The sequence below is a fragment of the Liolophura sinensis genome, chromosome 7 (genome assembly GCF_032854445.1).
Source record: "Liolophura sinensis isolate JHLJ2023 chromosome 7, CUHK_Ljap_v2, whole genome shotgun sequence".
NCBI lineage: Eukaryota > Metazoa > Mollusca > Polyplacophora > Chitonida > Chitonidae > Liolophura > Liolophura sinensis.
Genome location: NC_088301.1, coordinates 43,230,506 through 43,253,095, shown reverse-complemented (window position 1 = coordinate 43,253,095; position 22,590 = coordinate 43,230,506). Strand labels below are relative to the sequence as shown.

At 36.3% G+C, this 22,590-nt stretch overlaps 4 protein-coding genes across 4 annotated transcripts in view; 1 reads left to right on the top strand and 3 right to left on the bottom strand.

Moving 5' to 3' along the window:
- The window catches only part of LOC135470938 (glutamine--tRNA ligase-like), a 28,821-nt gene extending 26,273 nt beyond the window's left edge, over positions 1-2,548 (bottom strand). Inside the window, 3 exon segments of the mRNA XM_064749988.1 lie at positions 346-500; positions 595-611; positions 2,428-2,548. Coding sequence (XP_064606058.1) covers positions 346-500; positions 595-611; positions 2,428-2,544 — 289 coding nt within the window. The 5' untranslated portion in view covers positions 2,545-2,548.
- Positions 2,549-4,544: 1,996 nt separating this feature from the next.
- LOC135471469 (large ribosomal subunit protein uL2m-like) lies at positions 4,545-9,158 on the bottom strand. Its single transcript, XM_064750715.1, is given in 6 exon segments — positions 4,545-5,100; positions 5,102-5,418; positions 5,979-6,227; positions 6,748-6,872; positions 7,446-7,592; positions 9,079-9,158. Coding segments are annotated over 5 exon segments (888 nt in total). The 5' UTR covers positions 7,547-7,592; positions 9,079-9,158; the 3' UTR covers positions 4,545-5,004.
- A 231-nt stretch (positions 9,159-9,389) lies between these two features.
- Positions 9,390-15,085, top strand: LOC135471813 (U6 snRNA-associated Sm-like protein LSm8). The gene is made up of 4 exons (XM_064751167.1): positions 9,390-9,473; positions 10,509-10,549; positions 11,337-11,464; positions 12,519-15,085. The coding sequence occupies exons 1-4, from the start codon at positions 9,443-9,445 to the stop codon at positions 12,607-12,609; spliced, it is 291 nt and encodes a 96-aa protein (XP_064607237.1). The 5' UTR covers positions 9,390-9,442; the 3' UTR covers positions 12,610-15,085.
- Positions 15,086-15,227: 142 nt separating this feature from the next.
- The window catches only part of LOC135471814 (cyclin-dependent kinase 17-like), a 40,872-nt gene continuing 33,509 nt past the window's right edge, over positions 15,228-22,590 (bottom strand). The window contains exons 9-15 of the mRNA XM_064751169.1: positions 22,466-22,526; positions 22,203-22,262; positions 21,649-21,852; positions 21,209-21,251; positions 20,292-20,385; positions 19,671-19,748; positions 15,228-19,161 (exon numbers count right to left, since the gene is read on the bottom strand). Coding sequence (XP_064607239.1) covers positions 19,130-19,161; positions 19,671-19,748; positions 20,292-20,385; positions 21,209-21,251; positions 21,649-21,852; positions 22,203-22,262; positions 22,466-22,526 — 572 coding nt within the window. The 3' untranslated portion in view covers positions 15,228-19,129. The remainder of the gene's footprint in view (positions 19,162-19,670; positions 19,749-20,291; positions 20,386-21,208; positions 21,252-21,648; positions 21,853-22,202; positions 22,263-22,465; positions 22,527-22,590) is intronic.

Sequence of the window (22,590 nt, the reverse complement as noted above, 5' to 3'; positions counted from 1 at the left end):
ATAGCTATGCCATATTTATGAAATTTATTGCAATTACTTTAAAGACACCACAAAACTGAAGAACTTATTGAGTCTTCTAAAAACAAAACTGGACTATAATGTGCTACTTAGGAATTGTCAGTGTTAGGACACAAATCACTAAAACAGAAAGTACACGTATATATAATTACACTCACTAAGTAGGCACAATTTTATAGCCTGTTTGAACACACTTGTTCATAACTTAGATTTATTACCACAATTTTCCCCTTTGTAAATATACTTGTTCTAAATTATACACGAACAAAACACAAAATAAATTGATTCCACATTACATTATCATTAACAAAGGAAACGGTTCTTTACCATTAAGCTGGTTCTCAGATTTAATCTTTCGTGTGGCAACATATTCCACTAACTTGGCTTGGTGCTGTTTGATCTGAGTTTTCAGTTTTGTAGCAATGTGGTATAAAAGCTTTCCCATGTCTTTGTCAAGACCATCTTTGGTACTTTTTCTGAGCCTGAAATAAACATTCCCAAACACATGGAAATGAACATATTTTATTGTGTCACTGTTATACACAATGGGATAGGAAGAAGTTCTAGAAAACTTACTGCATGCAGTACTTTCCCTAAAGGGGACTCATGTCAATACTTTGTACAAATTATATCTTGTACTACACATGTAGAATTTTTCAAAGATGATCCAATATGACTAGTTCATAGTTCTGACTTCACACAAAGCATTTAATGGAAAACTTCCTATTCTTCTTTTCCTTGATTTTTTAAAAATTTAGTTTTAATAAATGTATTTGCCACGAGAGGATGGGAGAAAAAACATGTACATTCATCCTGGTAAGAAGGTTGTATAATTAACTTGCATGTTGACAGTTCAGTTTTTCTGTGGGTACTGTAAAATGCTGCCAGATGCTAGGTTTTGAGTGACAAGCCAAGAAGTAGTTCGTAAAATGGATAGACATGCGATTTAACATTTCTTTTCAATATCAGGTGGAAGAACTGGCTGATGGAGATCAACACCTACAGTTACCTATTTCATTTAAACTGTACTCCTGTACCAAAAATATATCTTCCATGCATTGTTTTGTTTTAGGTTGTTAACGTTTTGTCGCGTGGAAGATTGTTGATATAATTGAATTAAAGAAATCAGTAGTGGTGAGTGAAATAGTTGTGGAATGAAAACAAGCAATACAACTGCAAGAGTTTGGAGAGAAACGGCCCCAAATTTGTCAGATTGATGGTAAAGAACATTTACCGCTGTTCGCATGTTGCATAATTAACTAACCTCATCTTACGGTGGCCTAATCAAAATTAGTCTATGGCAATAAAAAGTACATTTTTAGGGTCTGCAATGGACCATTTTAGTTCAGCAAGTCTCACATCACGTTAGTTTAATACAGAGATCACATGGTTCACAGTTAATACTGGGGAGTGAGTGAGAGTGCTTGGGGCTTAACATCTTTCTTAAAAATTTCTCAGTCATATGACAATGAAGGAATCCTTAGAGCGCATGTAATGTGCATCCTTGTCGCAGGGTGGATTTTAACCGCTCTTTGATCTAGCCCTGCTTCACTGAGACGCCTTACCAAAGGCAAGTATTATTATACTGATATGGGTCAACCAGTCGCTGCACTATCCCCTTCATGCTGAACGCCAAGCGAGGAAGTTAACTCTTTTAAGGTTTTAGGCGTGACTCAATCATGGATTGACCCTGGATCTGCCACCCCAGAAGCAGACGCTCTACCTATTAAGTTGTTGGAGACAGCGGCCTAATACTAGGGAAGACTTAATGCCAGTGTGAACAGCGGTAAATGTTCCTTAATGTCAATCCAACACATTGGGGGTTACATTCTGAAACTAGGGAGTCAATGACATTGGCAAGTAGGGGTTGATCCACTGGATTCTAATAATTCATAGTTTTTGAAGTGATGTCATAGCAGCTCTGAGCCAATCAACAACATTGGACGTGAAAACAAATCGAATTTACAAGGCAAGATAGGCCTTGAATAAAATTTTGACAGGAAAAATGATAAATATGGATTTTAGGTAAAATAGATAAAAATACTGGAAAAGTAATCAGAATGTGCATAACCTTCAAATATGACTGTTTAATTGTCCTGTAGTACCGTCATTTAAACTTCAGAAATCGGCAAATATATGCAGTTCGCCCATTTAGGCCTAACTGTGTTATTTTTCACCTCCTGGTCCTTGCAAGGAACATCAATGCTCAAAGTTATGAATATACGAAGACAATTAGTACTGATAATTATGAAACAAACAAAATCTATCTAAACTTACATTATGATTAACGAGAAAACTTTGATTTTTCAGAGTTGCGTCAGGTTCGTTGTTGTTGTTGCCATTCGCCGGTGAAACTGAAAGCTGTATATGTTGACTTAAATATGTTTATAAGCATAAATTAAGTTTTACCTGTTCAATTGCCTGCTTAAGGTTAGCTGATACGCTTTCATTCTTCAATGTTTCTTTTGCCTTTTGCTCACTGAGGCCTACACTTTTGAAGAGTTCGATTACAGTTTCTTCTGCCATGTTGTCCAACTTGTTAAAACGTGGGTCCCAGCGAGTTCTTACCAAGGGAGGTAACGCTGATTGCTTTCTTTTGGGCGTCGTTATGTAGAGCTTATATATAGCCTATGTAGGCTTGATGATTTCTTAAACTTGCATCATCACAGATAACAGAATTAAGACAAGAGTGATAGTTCGTTTAGTATTGAAACCACTTTTATGTTCTTAAAAAAAAAAGAAAAAGAAAAGAAAGTGGTGATTATTAACGAAGTAATTATTCTTTACAATGAAAAACAAAAAATGGAATTGTGTCCCTTGAATTAGAAGTTATATGTTTGTTATAAAAACACTGCTATTATGTCCAGGATTATAATCTATTTTCTCATGTGATTGTGAATAGTTCTTGGGCATTAAAACTACACAATAACAGAAATTAATCTCCAGATGTTTGTAAGAAATGCCTACTGTATTAATGTGCTATGGCTTAACACAATAGTCAGTTAAATGGTGGCCGGAAATTGAAGTGTAAGGTCAAACCACTGACACATGGCAAATGCCTGTTTGGTTTATGGTAGCAAGGCTAACAAAGTGCTCACGACATACACATGCAAAACCAGCTCAAAACAGGCAGGGCCTACTGAAGTCGTGAACTTCGTAATTTATGGTAATTAATATGCATAATGCATTAATATGCATAATAAACATCCCCTTCATTGTGCTTTATATTGATGTAAAACTTCTGGTCAGTAGAGGAGTCATGAAATGCCACCCATGTCATGTACTTTACTTTGTAACATGGCTTTCTTTGTCACACATGAGCTAAACAGGAAAATTAAGAAATAAATAGGTTTGTTACTGCAGCAAACTATCACATATTTCTGGCACCTTACAAACCTCTGAAGACACAAAGGGAAAGACAAAACCACCAGGAACTGGATTTGACCACACAACCTTACTAGTGAAAGGCTATTGCCTGAACTGAGAAAGTCTAGACTGCTTCAGGCTTAGACAGGGTCCTAATTTTAAGATATAGGCCAATCACATGACAATAAACTTTTCATTTTTTCCATTACGGTCAAATATATCTATATTTGGCATTTCTATATGGCATTTCATGACTTGTTTTCTAAAAGAAGTAATAAAGTCAGCGCAAATCCCAAGCCTACTACAAAGCCAGTTTGGCACAAGTCAACCTTGGACATTGGTAGCTGGGTGCAGGTGTCTTTTTTTTTTTTTGTTCTCCAACCATATCTTTGCATAACTGTATGTTATCCAAGAAAAAAAACATTCACCAAAGCAATATTCACAAATTTAACTGTATTTTACATTGTACAACAAAATACTTCAGTCATATGACAACAGTCAAGGTGATGATGGCGGTGGGGGGGAGGGAGGAAATCAAGCAGTATGTGGATTCAGATCGACTGCCTCATTGGTCAAGAGCCAGACAACTTTTCGCAACAGCCTATTAGATCATGGGAGTGCGCCACAGCGGAGTGTTTGAGGAGCATGTTGATCAACCACTAGAACCCTCAATCAGGCACTTTTCAGAGTTTCCATTGTTTTCAGACCCTCACAGGAGTAAGTAGCCGAGATGTTCTCTCGTGTGGTCTTTCATGAAGTTTGATGTTGATCATTGGAGTTCGCCTTCCACCAATAGAGACAGATAGAAAACTGGTTAAAATTCCATGAATCAGATTGTCCTTAGTCCAAGACCAATCCATGTACATAGCTTCATGGGAATCTGTGCATATCTCTTTACATAAAGTGAGCAAATGGACTAAGAAACTGTGAATCAATCACCTGTTTGCTTTTGCCAATGAAGGCTCACTTCTCACCAATCATGATCAATCAGCTAAAACACTACTTCATGCCTTCCAAAATATAACTAAAGGCATGCATTTGTGGTAAATACAATACACATAATTATTGACTACAGCTTACAAGTATACATATGAACCCACGATTGTGATTGCTGAATAACGAAAGACAACTCTGACATAGGACAATCAATTATCAAATTTAATGTTCAATTATGGACATCCTTTCAAAGCACGCTCTGTTTACATTCATGTACACGACACAGAAATTGTATTCAGACATTCACATTCTGCATTGCAGAGACTTTTTCACTCCAAAACATCTTAAATCAGACCTTTACTCAATAGAACTTCTGTCATCTATGCGCCATGCCATACACAAGGTGTCTCCAAAAACTCAAAGGCACCCTATTACATGTGTAACACAATTAAATTTTTTCTGGTCATTTTTATCTTACCAAAGTATTTGCTCTGTTTCATCCTTGTGAATTTCTGGACACATTTCTAGGTTGAAACTGCCATAAAGAAACAGGACAATACAGCATAAACATGAACACTCTAGCCCTCAGTTCTGAGCCATCCCTTAATAAGACCATTCTAAGGCTGAGATTAATACAGTCTATGCCTTCAATTTTGCAAAACAGCAACACTAAATTTGTAAGGTTTAAACAGTGAATCTATAGACAGTTAGTTTCTCAGATGGAGGTTTATTATAATTCACCATGGGAGGCACAGGTCTGATTTTTCGTCCATTGTAACCAGTTTTTACGATGTCGCCAACCACTTTGCGGTCGTATCCCGAACCAACGCGCACGTCCTGCTGACCCAATTATTTCCTTATTGTGGTTGACATTCGATACTCGTCCAACTGTCACCATGCATTGTTCAGCTATATTTATTTCACGCTTAGACGGAAGCTTTACTATACATCTATCTCCAACTTTGCGCAGAAGTACTGCGGAACTGCCTGCCGATCTGGCAAAACTGGCTCCTTGACCCACAAACTTCTCCACGTTGTGCACTATAGTCCCTAAAGGCAATGCTCCCACTGGGTATGCGTTTCCTTCCTTAGGCCGCACTGAAAAATACAACACAATAAAGATATCACTACACAGTTCTCTTGACATGACCAAAATGGAACCTGTGGAGACCAATCTCTAGCCCTCTGTTAGGAGAAAATGAGATGACACTGATTTAACTAATGAAATTAACTTGACATATGCAATGAATGGGGGAATACCATACTGGTTGATCCAAAATTCATGAAACTAAAAGATGTTACTGATATGATTGACACACAGAGAATACCTTGTTTTGAACAAATAAAATAAGTGTATCTTAAAGTTGAGAGTAACTTGTAAAATTAAATGATTTTTTTGCTTCTTTTGTTAATTCCTGAGAATAGCTGCACGGAAGAGCAAAATACAAAAATGCCTTTACTATATTCAGTATAAAAAGAGGGCTGCCTTTCAGGAGGTTTACCTCTTCACACAGAAAAAGATGAGATAAACTAATGCAGCTAGAAGAAATGATTTTACTAGACTGTAAAATGTATATTCAATCTTGCAATTACCACAAAATCACACCTCACTTTTGATCTGTGGTTATACTTTATCTTGAGTCTTGCCTCATTCATACCTGCAATACGAGGAATGCCTCCGTATGTTTCTATCAGGTCGCCAGGCTTCATGTTTTCTGTAGCTATGATGTACCGCTTCCTGTCCCCAGATGCTGCCACGGCTATGTTGGCAGATCTGCAGGGATCGTACCTCACCTCTGTAATCCTCTCTGTGAATGGTTCCCCATCCGCTGGCCCAGACCGCACAAAGTCCACACGTCTATACCTCTGTTTATGACCACCACCAACCCCGTGGGTCTGAACTTTGCCTGATGCCAGACAGAAAGATTTCATGAAATGTCAAATTTAATTAATAATTTCATGGCCATATCGGTCACTAAATTATACTACATGTAGATAAGTATATATCATTGTAGACGTTCCTGCATATACTAACTTAACTGAAGAAACAAGACAGTATATTTAAAGCACAAAGTATCTTAAATTTCTTTTCTGGTATTCTAACTATCCTCTTTAATACATATGGGATAAATCGTAGAATAAAAAGTTTTGTTTTCTTCTTCTTGTCATATTTGACAGAGTGCTGTGTCACTGAGTCACAATACACTGTACATCGTAAATTTAATAATGGCAACAAACAAAAACCAAAATTATCTTAAACTCCTTTGCAATTTGTCACTTATGATCCAAAACTTTCTTGACCAAAATGGTAATTTATTCTTCCCCACACTGAAGCCCTAGGTTTGGCCAGTAGTTGTCCTGCCTACAGGCCGAACTACCATGCGACCATAAATTAACAGCAGTGTATTTGTATACAGCATTTCTTACCATCTGCCCCTCTCCCTCCTGTTTTTGGTAAAGGAAGTGGTCTTAAACTGTATTTACTCAAGTCTATTCCTAACTTGATAAACTTCTGTTTTCCATATGTAAATCCACTGCTGTGGAAACCAAACCTGGAAAGAAGAGACAGGTAAACAGTGAGAAACAATATTAATATCAACAATGTGCAATAATTATTGTACAAACATCAGCAACATCATATTAAGTCAGGTGAAATGGCTGGATTCTGAGAAGAAGTAGCCTGGTGGAAAGCCACAACCATCCGCAGGTTGTTGGCAAATCTTCCCACGTATGGCTGAAGAGGAAGACAACATGAGCTAAACTTGAACTCAGAACGACTGCACTGGTAAGAGGCTCCAGAGTCATTGCATTGCGCTGGTGTGCTGACCATCTCAGCCACAGAGGGCTGGAAGACCCTACCAACAACATACATGTAAGCCATCCCTATATTTGAAATTCAAGGTCCTGAAGAAACATGCATGGAAGTAGTTGCTATATTGACTCCCAAATCCTTAACTTATTTAACTGTGCTATCCGTAACAGGAGCTATGACTGAAGACAGATTGGTGTTGGAACAGATATGAGAAACAGGAAAATAGATAATGTACTATCAGAATAACAGGATAATAAGGTACAAGATTTACAAACTTTGTGCAAACATGTATCTATTCAAGTACGTCACTTACTCTAACATTTTAGCACATCTGAGTCGTGAAATCCCAGAGACCAAGACTGCTTCCTGCAATGACATCCTGCTCATGGATGACACCAATTTCTTCAAACTCATGATGACGTTCTTTTTAGAAATATTTATTCAAATTTCTTGACCATGTCTGAAAGTATTAACAATGTTCAATCATCAAACAAATGCATTACATGTGGATTAACATACATATTAAATGTACATGTATTATTTAAAGTTGAAGCAAAGTAAACATAACTATGTGCAAGCTCCTGTCAAAACTCAAAAGAGATCTGAAATCTTTACTAAACAGCACCTTGGTTAAAGTTTGAATGTGATCACCTTTAATTAATGCAGGTGTCTTTATCATTTAAACAACCCAAAATGCTTCGTACCATGTGCGAGTATTTAAAGGGATGCCATATCATCGCTGATTGGCTGGAGTTAGAGATAAGTTAAGCTAAAGTTAGGTTTACTGAATCTTTGGTACTGTACAACTAATAATGCATGACCAAGGCTGAACGATTTAACCCAGGAAAATACTATGACAGATCTTCACTCTCTGTTAATCAAAGATTTCGTATATCTTTAACACATACTTTCGGGACAAAAATTAGTGTGACCCATGGGAAATTATCCACATCAAGTGACAATCACACTGAAAAGGATATCTACTTCTCCATTCACTTGAGTCACTCCTCCTTTTGTCAAACTATAGTGATAAATTTCACTACTTTAGACCCCTAATCATTAATGCAGATGTAGCTGCAAAAATATAAGTCTGAATCAGCCATGGGAGTTACAATGCGAAAAGCTTTCTAATTTGTGGTTTAAAATCAAACGACATCCAATGACCTGTTCTTCATGAAATCTCACTTTCACTGTTTCCTGACCTAAGAACCAAGAAATGGCCAGGCAAAAACACTGAATAAGAATAAAAATTACAACTGTCAAGTCTACCTGACATGCTTAAAACATCCGTAATACCAGCAGATTCTAGAAGGTTTCTTGATTCTCCGAGTATTTACAGTATGAAGACAGCTACCACATGAATAGTAAATACATTACCAGTACACTTAAGTTACAATGGAAGTAACTCATCTATCGACTGACACATCCACAGCCTTCCTAAAATGTCGACTTTCTGATTGAGGACATTTATCTTCCAAAACAAGTCAGTGAGTAAAGCGTGCCCAAAATTCCAGTAACAAGATCTTTCTTTTCGTGTTTATCAATTTTTTTTTTTTACCATAGTTCAGACCCAAGACAACAACATCCAATACAGTATAGCCTAAAGGTCAAAAAGATGAAAATTGAAGCGTGTTAGTGAGATCATTTGGCATCGCCAAGTCCGTACACTCTCTGTACAACATCTGCTTTAAAGCGTGGCTAATTTTACAAGGAATTTACCGATAAATGTCCTCAATCAGAAGTCGACATTTCAGGAAGCTTTCGCATTAAAACTCTCGTGGATGCGCCACTCGATTGATAGATAAGTTACATATATTACAACTATCGGTACACTGTAACGTTTGACGTGAGAACGTGAGAACATCACAGGTGACGACTGGAGAACAACCAAATTCTCAGGCATTGAAATGCTATTTATCATCCACTTTTTGGGCTGAAAGACTTACATCTATGACGCAACATGCTGTCACCACAAAATTAATCTACTTGTACAACAACTTTGATTCGACACGACGTATTCCGGAAGTGTAACTGAGTTTGTGAGCGCATGTTTTGTGAGGGAGCAGTTAGTTTGAAAATAACAAGATAAGAAATTTTGATAAAGTAACGTACTAATTGAATGAAAAGTTACATATATTTTTTTTAGAAACTAAAATCATACAAAGGTCTCTGGAAAGAGATCTAAATAAATAAGATAAATATGACAATTGAAAAGGCACGTGCTGAAATTATGGATTGATCCCATTCGCATCGCGAACGTGCTGTTTGACCGCGAAAAGGTATCAAATATTCTGTTTATTTCCGAGAAAAATGGCTTCAGCGCTTGAAAGCTACGTAAACCGTATCCTTTGAAAAGTGATATAGTGCTGTCTGGACTGGAGAGGGGATCCTTAATAATTTGAGGATATATGTAGCAGTTCAACCGGATCGAGTTGACGAGGCATCTGTTGTTGTTGTTACAGCTAAGCATGGGCTGTTGTTGCTGCCAGTAAGCAAGTTGTTTTCCTCTTGTGCCTGTGCGGATGGTCGTGGGTTTCCCCCGGGGGCTGCGCCCGGTTTCCACCCACCATAATGCTGGCCGCCGTCGTATAAGTGAAATATTCTTGAGTACTGCGTAAAACACCAATCAAATAAATAAATAAATAAATCTTGTACCAGGTTGGCCAGCTGAACATTCTCTGGTTGCTCTAATTTTCAGTATTTGGGCGAAAAAGCTGTATATTGAGTTAGACATATAGAAATAGAAATAATTCACCTGAAAAGAGTCTGCTTTGGGAAGAAATCTCAGTTCAAACTGGTCCACACCAGGTGAACTGTCTACATGTAGGCCTATTGTTATTACCTTTTCATTTACATCATTACTCCAAAATTCATGGGCTAAGGATTGCATGTTCTGGAATACTGAACATGGCATAAAAATCTTGCAGTGTTGAGGGCAAGTTAATGAATGAGGGAAGTCTTCAGCTACAGGTGCAGTATTATTAAAGCTTTCACAGATTATGTGTCCTCATACCAACAATGTTTACAGTATTGTGGGTGAGGAGAGTCGAGAAGTAAGTCTTCAGAATTCAACCGGGAAGTGACATAGCTATAGCAGTTGAATGCTCAGTGGTTAATTAATTATGTAAAGCTATACAGGCTGAAAAACATCTGGTATAGGTAGACTAGCAAATTAGTATTAATAATGTGTTGTTGAACACCTTGTAGACCAGAAATCCAGCAGTCCTCATTCAACACTCTTATGACTTAATGCCAGCTCCATGAAAGGAGATCTTGTACAGCTGTGTAAATGTGCAGGAAAATTAAGACATTTATCAGTGTACACTTTACTCTTTGTTGTAGCCGTTCTATTGTATGTTCCTTAAGTTGAAAATAGGTATGGTGTCAATTGTAACTGCTGATGGGCGAATTATTGTGGTAAGTGAGTTTACTTAATAGCTCATTGTTAAGTAAATGTTGAATATTGTTGTGTATGGTATGCCAAATGTCCCCCATAAAGGATATACTCAACTGTAGTTCATGTAGACAGACATCACTTCATCTTGCCTAACTACGCTCAGTATCGAGCTGACAAAAAAAGGCCAAATGAATGTTACAAGAAAGCCCAAATTATAACTGGTTGGAAAAGATGGTTAAAAGCTTAAGCGTAATTCACCGAAAGTGGTATTCTTAAGCTCAAAAAAACATGAATGTTTGTTACTACAGCAAAACCTCATTACAAGTGGGAACTAAATGTGTCTTTTTGTTACATGCATATAATCTCTGCTATAACTTCTTCCATTCATCCACCAGATAGCACCATTCAAATTTCATTTTTAGGCTTTAACATGCTTCTGTAAGTGCATTTTTAATTACAGAGACTTAGGGGAAATATGTGATGCACAGTATGCACTGGAATACAAAGAAAGCAGTGTTTCAAATAGCATCAGGGCCTAGACAAAGAAATCTCAGAAAATAATTATAATTTTTCATTTTTTGTGCTAGTGATTGAAGAGTATAAGCATTGTTAATGGCTGTCTATAGTTTCAAAACAATATGAAATAATTTCAATTCTCTGAACCGACAGACTTAACACATTGAAAATATATCATATATATTGACCATCATTAATAATTTCTACAGTCTAATCATTTTTTCAAATAGTTTTCTTCCCTGTGTGTACATTTTCAGTATGTCTTTAGCAATACATTGCTGTGTTTTTCAGGGTACACTGAAAGGATTTGACCAGACAATTAACTTGATTCTTGATGAGAGCCATGAACGAGTGTACAGCTCATCACAAGGGGTAGAACAGGTTGTGCTAGGACTCTACATTATAAGGGGAGATAATGTGTAAGATAATTTACTGTCAGTTGGCAAGCAATTGAATATTTTTTCATTATGGATTAGATATGGATGTAGAAATGGCCTTGCATATGTTTGGAAATCCTTGTCGCTTAGCACTAATTTAATTTACTAATTATTTGGTTTTATAATGTGATGGACAACATGGCATAGGAAAGTACACATAGTAAAGAATAATCTGAGTGGGCACAATACAGATTAAATTTTATTTCCAAATCACCTGATACATGACCCCAGTTCAAGTTGCTTCAGACCCAATCTTGGACATGGAAGTTCCTTTACATGTACCTCCAGCGCTCTCTAAGGCCTTAGGGGTAATATAAAATGTTTAACAGAGCTGAGGCAAATTAGGTGGCCTAACCTGTTAAAATTTATAAAAATTCATGTACTGTCTACCAATATGGGCTTAATGTACACAGTGCTAGTTCTGAAGGTGGAACATCTGGGAACTTTGCCTGTAACTGTTACTGATGTTGTGTAATTTAAATACACTAGATCAAGTCCAACTCATGCAGACTTCCTCATTTGTCATGCATGGAAAGGTCTGCCAGGATCTTGAGGATTACCCCCAAAGCTGTGGCCCATTTCTTCCCACTTTCCTTTCACTTATATAAGTGAAATATTCTTGAGTATGGCATATAACTCTAATCAGAGGAGTAAATAAATACACTTGAGTATGACCATAAACACCAGTCAATCTAATAAAAGCTATTAATTATTAGGTAGAGAAAAAAGTGACATAATATGTTTCTTGTAATTTAGTCTACCTTGGTGTAAGCCTTCAGTTCTTAGTTGGATTGTACCCAAGCCTTCAAATTTAGTAAAAATAACTTTGCCTTGTTTGGTCCTCAGCATGAGATGGTATAATATTCGTTAACAAGGTAGATGTCTACAGGATGTTAAGTTTGGTGACGTCATCATCTCGAAAGGTGCAGTGCTAAACCTTTTTATCTTGAGTAGGGTGTTTGTTTGGTCCAGGGTATCTTGTTCCACTAAATTGAGAAAATGCATTTACCTGGATATTTGTGTGTTTCTTTTTCAGAGCAGTGATAGGAGAGCTAGATGATGACACAGACAATGGCTTAGATTTTAATAATATTCATGCAGAACCTCTGAATGCCGTGACCCACTAACACCTGTGTGGCAGTCTGACTTAATCACAACCAATGGCAGAAAGCGCATGTTGTCAAGCAGACTAGGAAACAGGGGAGACAACTGGATCAGCCCAGATAGAGGAACATCATGCTATGTGATGACAACGCAGGTTACTCAGTACTTGCACTTGAAGACTTCTTTCACCTATAAGTATGACAGATGAATTCCTGTCCATGCATACTAATAATATATGTGTATATAATCAGAAACTAGCAGAATCATGTCAGAATGGAATGGAGATGTCATAAAACTATCAAAACTTGTGAAAGTCTGCACTGAGGATTATGGTACCTTGGGGAATCCTTGTGGAAACATTAAAAATGTATGAAGTAATGTTCGCTGGGTCAGTATGCCTCATTATTCTTGACCTCTGTAAGTAGACTCTACAGGTGACATTATTGCATTAGACTACTCAGATATGTCTGTGAGAGCAGTGTTATTTTGTCTACAGGCTCAATTCTAGGCTGATATGAATGTTTCTTCACTGTTGAGGAAGAAGGAAAATATTGGGTATCTTTTTCACATGTGTACAGGTGTTCATTCTCATGTACACAACTTGTTCAAGCAGTATGTAGATTTAATACTTTAGCACTGGGTATTGAATACATGCAATACTCCATTTGTGTATGGTATGCCATTGCATTTCAAGTACATTACTATGTCTTTTTAATTGAAGAAAGACAAGTTTTATTTAAGATACATGTAGATCTGCTTAACTTCAGTTTTGATTTTTTCCTCTTCTTAAGAATTTTGCTGGGAATTTGACAGTGCATGTGAAAGTGAAAAGGAAAGCACCTAACCTGAGAGCTAATACTTGTATAACACCATCACATCTGTAAATAACCATTGTGATCGTTATTTAGTTCATTGTAAATTATTTTGTATAAATAAAGAACATATTAATCTTAATACTATTCTGTTTGCAATAGTCCTCTTGGTGTGGAATTTTTGGACAACTTCAGTCTTGCAAGTTCAGCTACATGGCTATCATTACCCAATGGCATTTGTCAGGTACATGTTGCAAAAAAAACCCTCAAGGCTGTGCCCTATACACAGACGGTCACTAATGTGAAATATTTTTCAGTATGATGCAAAACACCAGTCCAAGAAGCAATTTATGAAATTCAGCTGGAGTTTTCAGATTTCTGACAGTGGAACAGCTTACCTTGAGACCAGAGAAGCTAATTGCTTTTTTGAGACTTTGGTCTCTTGCCTCAGTGCTGTGCTAGCTGTGAAATGATTGCTTCGTGAATTACACATACAAATTCATAATAGATAGCTTGTGATGCCCTGTTTCATTTCCCTGGTTTCTTATTGATGGTAGCATCTGTTTGCTGACAAATGCAGTTAGCAGCCAGGAAACATGCATTCTAGTAAATGATGTCAGAAGTCATGAGTGTATGAGGTTGGATAGAGAAGGTGGAACAACGACCAAGTCCTCTAACAAACCAGTGCAGACTGAAGAAGCAGCTCAGTAAAACCACTAAGAAAAAAAAAAACAAATTATTTCAATGTTTCTAACTTTTTATTTCTATTTCTTACAAATAGCATTGGGAACTACAGCATCTATTCATAAACAGGACATGACTAAGCACGGCAGATACCTTTTTTTTTTTCATGGAAGAGGGAATCCCCTCTTAATTAACTGCAGTTCTTTGTAGGTGAACAAGGCAAATTAAACTTTCATGAATCCAGAATGAAAAACCGCATATTCTTCAAAACATACAAGATGTTAAAAAAAATAACAAAAGCTTCAAAAGCTTGTGTTTTCTTTTTGTAAAAGTTCTTCAGATGTTTACCATTTGATGTTTTGAAGTGTTTTCATAGTTTTCTTTTGCACCACACGAACTAGCCTAAGACAATCTATAGAGCAATGAGATATTCCTTATATACATTATTACAGGTACATATGGCCATGACATGTATAATGGTTTATGTGGTGATCTAAGATGAAATACTTGAACAAAAAAATACCTGTACACAACTGGTATGTGAACTATGAGCCTTGTAATGTGTCAAAATCAAACACCAAATAAAAGTACTGAACAAGGAATGACCAAAAGTTATATTCAGTGAAATTATACATGTAAGGAAAATAGTATACACCTATGGTTGCATAACGGACACACTTGTACACAGACAATTCTTGGTAGGATGAGAACGATTCTGTTCATGTCTGTCCAACCATGATAAACACAAAATTACATTGTTCACCTTTTTCTTTTTTTTCTTTTAACACTTGACTAATTTAAACTTCATTCTGCAAAACATGTGTTTAGTTCATATTCTCCAAAACCTCTAATGCATTTGCTATATAAATAGAAACGCTAAAATTTCAACTTCAGTGCATATTGCTTCTATTCAACAGTCCGTCACTTCTATATCACAATTTGAAGTTAATTTCTATGTAAAAAATCCTGAAAAATTTCATTATTTTCAAGACCTTTGTCTACATAAATCATATTTCTGATTCGTTCTGGAATATGTGGCGATGTTCAGAAAGGACCAAATCATCAGCACAAGACTGAGCTGTAGGCCAAACTGTTCAGTGCTGTGAGGGTAGTCCAGGTTTAGTAGCTTACTTGTAGTTTGTGCATTTACGATCGATACTCACAAGTACGGCATACCAGCTACAATATATCTTGTGAGAACTGCAGCTGTGTATTTCAGCTGTGTACAGTGGGCCTTCAGGGTTGTTGTGAGCCATACGGTTGGTATGTTGCATGGTTACTTTACAGTACCATATCAGAGTAGACTACTGTTCCATGCTCACAGTTTACCTTTTCTGAATTTCCTTTATTTGACTTGGTTGTCTTGAGGGGAGAAGATTTTTTTTGTTTTTTTGTTTTGGTCGTGGTTTTGAACAGAACTTTTTCATCCCCCATTCAGCATTAATACTGTTTGTACGTTAGATACAAGTTTCACACCTACCAGGTATACTCTGATGGCAAGTTAGTTTGGCCCTTACTTGGATGCTATTTGCCGCTACAAACATTGTCCAATAATTTAGAATGTATATGTTTATCTCAAATGATATGTTATAATACGTTAATAAATGACAACGTAAATGACAGAATGAAAATGTGTTGAACGGTAAGCAAAAGAATACATCATGAAGAAACATGACAAAGATTGAAGTGTCAAGAGTTTCTCCTTAATTCTGTATGTCTGGAGTCTTCATAGGAGTAATTAACTGCACACTGCTTAGACTTTATCCCATCAATATTTTTGGTAGGTGAGTTTGAATAGATACTTCAGTAACCACACAACCATATTTTTAAATATCGGGTCTTTTAGAATTTTAAAGGATTTAAATCATAAAAACAGGAAAATATTAAGATATCAAAGATATCACTCATATCTGAAAAATGGGTATCAGCCCATTAGAATGTTTTTTTCTTTTTTACATATATATTTTTTATATATAACAACATTATAATAATTGTCCAAAGGTCCTTGTAAACATGGTGTTTCTGAAAATGTTTTGATCCACAAACACAAACAATGTCTATATTTACAAACAACTAACGGGGCCCGCCCATATTTACAACCAATGTGTAAGGCCATGTACACCATCACATACACCAGTTCATATGCAGAGGTCAAACATGGTGATAGCAGTGACTGTTAATCATGGACGGTCCCTGTACTGGAAAATTATTTCCTACATTCTGCATAGAACAATAAAGCACATGGCACACAGCTACTGTCCCAGCCCAAAAACCAAACAATATCAAATGTTTTACAAACTAAAAAAAAAAAAAATTCAAGGACTGGCAGGGTTATCTCCCTTAGGAACTCATAGTCAACACAAGTTGGTATAGATGCTGTAAGTAGAAATCAGAATAGCAGTATAACAGAGTGAAAAAAGAAAAAAAAATTTGGCAAACAACATGTAATTTAATAATGAGACGGATTCAGACAAGAATGAATTTCCCATAATATTTCACCACAGAGAAAAACTCAATAATGTAAATCATAAGGCTTACGGCTAGGAACTGGTGTATAAACTAAGAGAAGATAGTTTCTCAGTGAAAAACCACTTAGTTTGGTAGCCCATCAATAGCACAACTTTAGCAAGCTACATGTGTTTCACTTCAACCATCTTCAGCTGATGGCATATTTACTGCACCATGGTGTAGACATGAGGAATGAACAAAAGTAGCTTTCTACAGTCCATTACAATACCTTAGGCAAAACCAGTGGCTTACCACTAAGATAACTTTAACATGGCTCTTAGTATACAATATTGAAAAGCAGAAAAAGAATAATATTTCAATGTAAAAAAAAATAATAATAATAATGTTTAGCAAACTGCTACAGGTATAAATGATCACCAAGCATAAATTAAGAAAAGGCATAAAGATAGTGGTTCAGCGTTATATAAGTCTTCTTAAACTTGGATTCCACACTGATGTCATGTAACATTTTATTCCACATTTCAATCATATACCACCCTGAGATAGGCAAACCCAACACCCTTTTTACCGAAACCAAAACACAAAGCTGTTATATTAAGTAGTTTTGTTTGTAACTAGGTATTTCAATGTCAAATAAATTTACCAGACTATTACCCTGCAGGCCCTAATAACCATTAGCTTATAATAAATTTTTAAAGTTGTATGTAATGGATATTTTTTATAACAATCCTGAAGATGTTCAAATTAACTCGGGTATAACAAGCTGGTTAAATAACACTAATGCCATATCCAGATGCAGATCCAGATGAGTTTTCGGTCTGCCTTTTTTTTTTTCAATGCAAGCAGCAAACATATGGAGGGCGTTTTGCAGATATGTAAATGGACATTGGATCAACAGACCCTACATGTGTTCTCAGTCATGCATCAGACATTGACAGTTACCACTATGTAACGTGGACAAAGCACAGCATTACAATTTGTAGCTCACCACAATGAACACCTATAAATTTCAGTTTTTTGTTGTTGTGCAAAGCCTAGGCTGAAATTGTTTTCAGGTGTCAGGTTATGTCTCATCTAAACCCAGACATTATATACCTGTTTAATATACAAGTATAATTTATGAAAAAAATCACTAATGCCGGAAGTACAAACACTCTATAACCAGAAAAATACTTCTGTGATAGGAAAGTTATGTTAAGGGATCAAGTTCATGAACATACGCGTTCACAAAAATAGATAGGCATGAGTATGATGTTTCAAAGACAGGTTTGCACTTGTTAATAATTCCGATATCAAATACATATTTGAATATAAATAATGACCTATGTGTGATCTGATGAATATTTCACATATATGTACCTGTCTCAAAAATTTACCTGAACATTTCAACAAAAGTATTCACACCTTTGAACGGATTTATTGATGATATCAGGGTGGTTAAAATGATGAAATTTTCATTATATATAAAGACCATGAACTTCTTAAAGAAAAGATTATTTCCAGGATTTAATGGCATCAAGATGAACATACCTAAAAAAAAAAATTGAAAGTTACAGATCATTTACAATTCCTCTTCAATATACAAACAAAGATCAATTACTCTTCGATGTTGATGTGATTGCTTAGCAGCACAGTCTAATGATAGAGAAGAAAATGAACGACAGTCTAAAATTCAATATTCCATGTCTTCCTAGATGTTGGGGATTGAAGGAATTAAGTGGTAGTATTTGGTATTGACAGTCAAAAACTTTGGCATATTTTGTATACAGTAACTTTCTTTCTCCATTGCGTAGTCCAAATCTACAGCACTGTTGTTTTAATAAGATTTTCATGACATGCATGATTATCTGTCTGTAGTTTCTTTCACAAATATGTAAGATCAACACAAAAGTCATGATGTCACTATATAGTTTGAGTCGTTTTCTGGGATTTTTTTTTTTTTTTTTTTTTGGAGAATTCAAACACATTTGCTTGATTCAAGGCCTGTGAAGAGGACCAGCTTTACTGCACAGAAGCACAGGCAAACTTCTCCAAGCAATTGAATGAACGTGTATTACATGTGGAATTCGCAGTAATCTTGAAATTGCTGAAAAAGAGCACAGCCTAAATCCTTCCGCTGAGACTCTAAATGCCCAAGTGGAGCATTCTGTTGACTGTACATCAATGATCTAACAGCCATGAAGCAGATATCAGCACACTGCTGATACTGGACTGGATAATGCCCTCCACAGTATACGTATCTGGTGTCCTGGGTAAATTTAACAAACATTTTATCACATTTTCACTGGTCAACCCACACAGTTCATCAGCTGTGCCTGGCAGTCACTGACCACCCACATAAGCGGAGTTCAACAGACAGCTAATCAATGGGGGAGTCAGTCTAAACCAGGTAAGCCTTCTCTTCAGGCAAGAGATGTACATCACTCAACCATGTGTTAAGGGCCACTCTTGGTGCAGTGTTGAACCCCTGAAGATAGGTTAATCCCTGATTTGAGGTGAATTTTTTTGAATGAAACACACACACTGTGTCAGACATCACAAGCCTTGCAGCCAATTCCATTGTGTTCCTGAAGTCATCTCAAAACAGCATACTTTGCCTTCGGCGATTTCCTGTAAAAGGAAATCAGTGTAATGTGACAAAATAGAGCAATGACATTTTGACTGGGCTTTCTAGTGTTTAACTACAGCAAGTACTTTCTAAAATAGAACATTTACCTGAAGGATACACATTTCATAGAACAAATGTCCTCCTACATGTACAGCCCATCTTAGCATTCATCATATTCAATACAGCATATTACAATCAAATTTACATACATTTGTGGAGTACGGAGTTTATTTTTACATTATTGCTTTTACATCCGTGTATGTATTTCACCAAAAGCTTGCTTTGTAAAATGAAGCATATAAAAGGCCTTAAAATTATACTTTTGATAACAGCAGTCCAAGTTTTTATAATAAAAAATTTATCAAACTTTCCCAAAAACTCTTAAGCGTGGCTATAAGAGGGATGAGTTAGTTGGAATTTGGTCAAATGAGTCACTTGAAAAAGTTAATCTTTAGGTGAAATATAGTTATACATCATTTCATACATGTACACTGGTACTACAAATTCTTACCCTGTGCTGCCATAGCAGAAGATCTCATCCCTGGATCTTTATGTAGCTCAATGCCAGGAATTGTAAATACGGACACAGCTGAAACAGTGAGAGGCACCAATGTATTCTTTCACCTAAGACTTTTGCTGAGCTCCCTACAACTAGTGGGATTGGGTTTTTGCCATAAATCTGTGAAAGTCAACCCTCTGAATATCTTAACATACAGATATGCACATTAACAATGGAAGACAGGTATGACATAAGCTCCTGATGTAGTCCACAGAGAGTTTGTAAAGCAAGTTAAAAAGCAGAAAAATGGTGGACAGTGAAAAACGAATTTTGAGCTGGTTTTGGTAAAAATTATAGAAATATAGGAATTTTTCAGCAAATATAGGAAGGTCTGGGAAACATAGGAAAACATAGAAAATATAAGAACACTCTGAGGTCTGTCACTACTTTAAATTTAACTCCTTTAACATGTGAGTTAATGGACAAAATAATATAGAAGAATAAGGACAATGGTAATTATTACACCTGTTTACAGGTTGGCAAATTGTTACACCCCAGGTATTTCTGATTTTAATGACCATATCTAAAAGCAACTAATGTATCTCTTCTGATAAGATGACACAAATGAATGACTTACTGTCTGAAGTTTCTGGGCATTAGGACCGAGGGAATTGAAAAATGGGTGCCGAACACTCTGAGCAGCAGATACTCGTCTGCTGGGCTCAAACTGGAAGCAAAGTTAAAACAAAGAAACATATTTTAATGTCAACCAGACCTGGATGTAACATTTCTCATGTAAGCTCTGGTTTTATACTCGTCAAGTAGGTGCTGATAAATCACCACAGCAGATAAATTAACAATGGCTGGGTGAGAAACCCAAACTTTCTTGTTTGCTTATTTATTTCAGCGAAGGATACTGATATAAGGCCACTGTTTGTTGAACGAACACCTAACCGTACAGTCCAGAGCTAGGTGTCCCAATAGAGTCTAGACGGCTTGGTCAACAAGCCATTCAAAACAGTCTTTAAAAATTTTGATGGAATTAGACGAAAGAAGAGACTGTGTTAACTAGAACTTCCAGCTGTTTCAAGGCTTTCCGAGAAATCTGAACAAATGGTTTTCAGCTGCTGATTCAGCACAGAGCAGTTTGCAACATGACAGTGTTTACAACAGTCTTTCAGCAACACTGCCATGTTGGCAAATTAAGCCACAAAGCATGCTTTGGAAGACCATTTGGAAGTAGTTAAAGTAGTTAACTAGGCAGTTAAACAGCACTGTCCAATTACCCGCTAAGTCTAGGTGAAATGAATGGGCTTAAATTTCTATTTCTGAACAACTGTGAATGTCATTTAAATGCTTTATGTGCACAATTTATTAATTGCAGCACTAATATGTTCAGATACAGTACAACGTGCATACTTCAGGCTACAATGTAGCGCAAATTACAAATTTCTAGCCTTCACAGTTTTCAAATTACAGGCCATTGAAACTACATACGTGTATATTCACAAGGCAGGTGAAAGATTTGTGTAATGTACAATGTAACATACCAACAGGAACTTTGCCAACAAATCAAGCCCATCTGGGTCCAGTCTGAAAAAAAAGTTACATATCATATATTACAACTGAGGATTATCTAAAGATGACCTGTACCTGTATGTCTGTTATTTATTCATTTTCATTGGTTATTTCACATCGCTTTTGAGAATACTTCACTTATAAGATGACGGCCAGTATACAATGGATGTATGTCTTTTAATGCTATTGGCTGAGAAATTTTCCACAGAAAGCAAATCTATCTTCACATCAGTTGCCAGATATATGCGCTCTGTTTTGGTCAAAATTGCTTTCAAGTTTCTATCCAGCATCAAGCCCAGAACTGATCAACACTAAATATACATACCAGGTATTTCAATACAGCATATATCTGTTTTTATCTGAACATAAAAGTCTGCAAATTTTTGAGGACAGGGATGTAATGTTGATTTACCTTGGTGCTATGTTCAGAAGTGGTTCTGGGTCATAGAATGGGAAATGATAAGACAGGAATTCTTCATTACGGGAAATGCCTTGTAGTGTCTTCTCTGTAGGTGTTCCCAGAGTTTTGAATATTAAATGAAGCTCATCTTCAACTGTGGAGCCTGGAAACAATGGCCGCCCACAAGCCATCTCATAAAATATACACCCTACACCCCTGAAATATAAAACACATAATTTCATTACATTATCTCATTCTTGGTGATTAGTGACAAATGCTAATCAATGAACTACAAAGTGTTTCAGTTAATCTAAATATGTGACTTTGGAATTTTTCCACACAAATGAAAATAAATGTTTTGTTTTTGATAAAGTTTAACACATAGTTGGATCAACTGAGGGCTTAATAGCACATTGGAAGCATATCAGCCATGTGCCAATGAAGACATGTAAATGAAACGGCCGTGGGTCAAAACCATGTGTAAACAATGATCAAGCTTAATGGTTACTAACACACTTGAGTTTGTAATGGTTTCTCCTTCCTATTTGTAAACAAGAACAACTCACCACATGTCTATAGGTGTGGAGTATTCTGTGGACCCAAGGAGAACATCAGGTGGTCTGTACCTAAAACACACAAGAATGATAAAAACATTGTGTGTCCATGGTCTATTGCCACGTGGACAATTCTGAAGTTTTACGCATATGGCACTTTACATCTGATTATCTTGACAATTGTACATCTTCGAAAAATATAAAATAACAACGATCATGTCCATCATTTCAGGGAAGCAAATGTTTTAAAACAATCGAAAATTGCCATTTCTTACCACAGTGTGACCACTTCATTGGAGTACGTCTTTGTGGGTATAGATTTTGCTCTGGCTAAACCTGGAGTTTAAGAACATAAGCATTACATAATCAAAATGATGTTAAAGAGGAAATAAAACAAGAA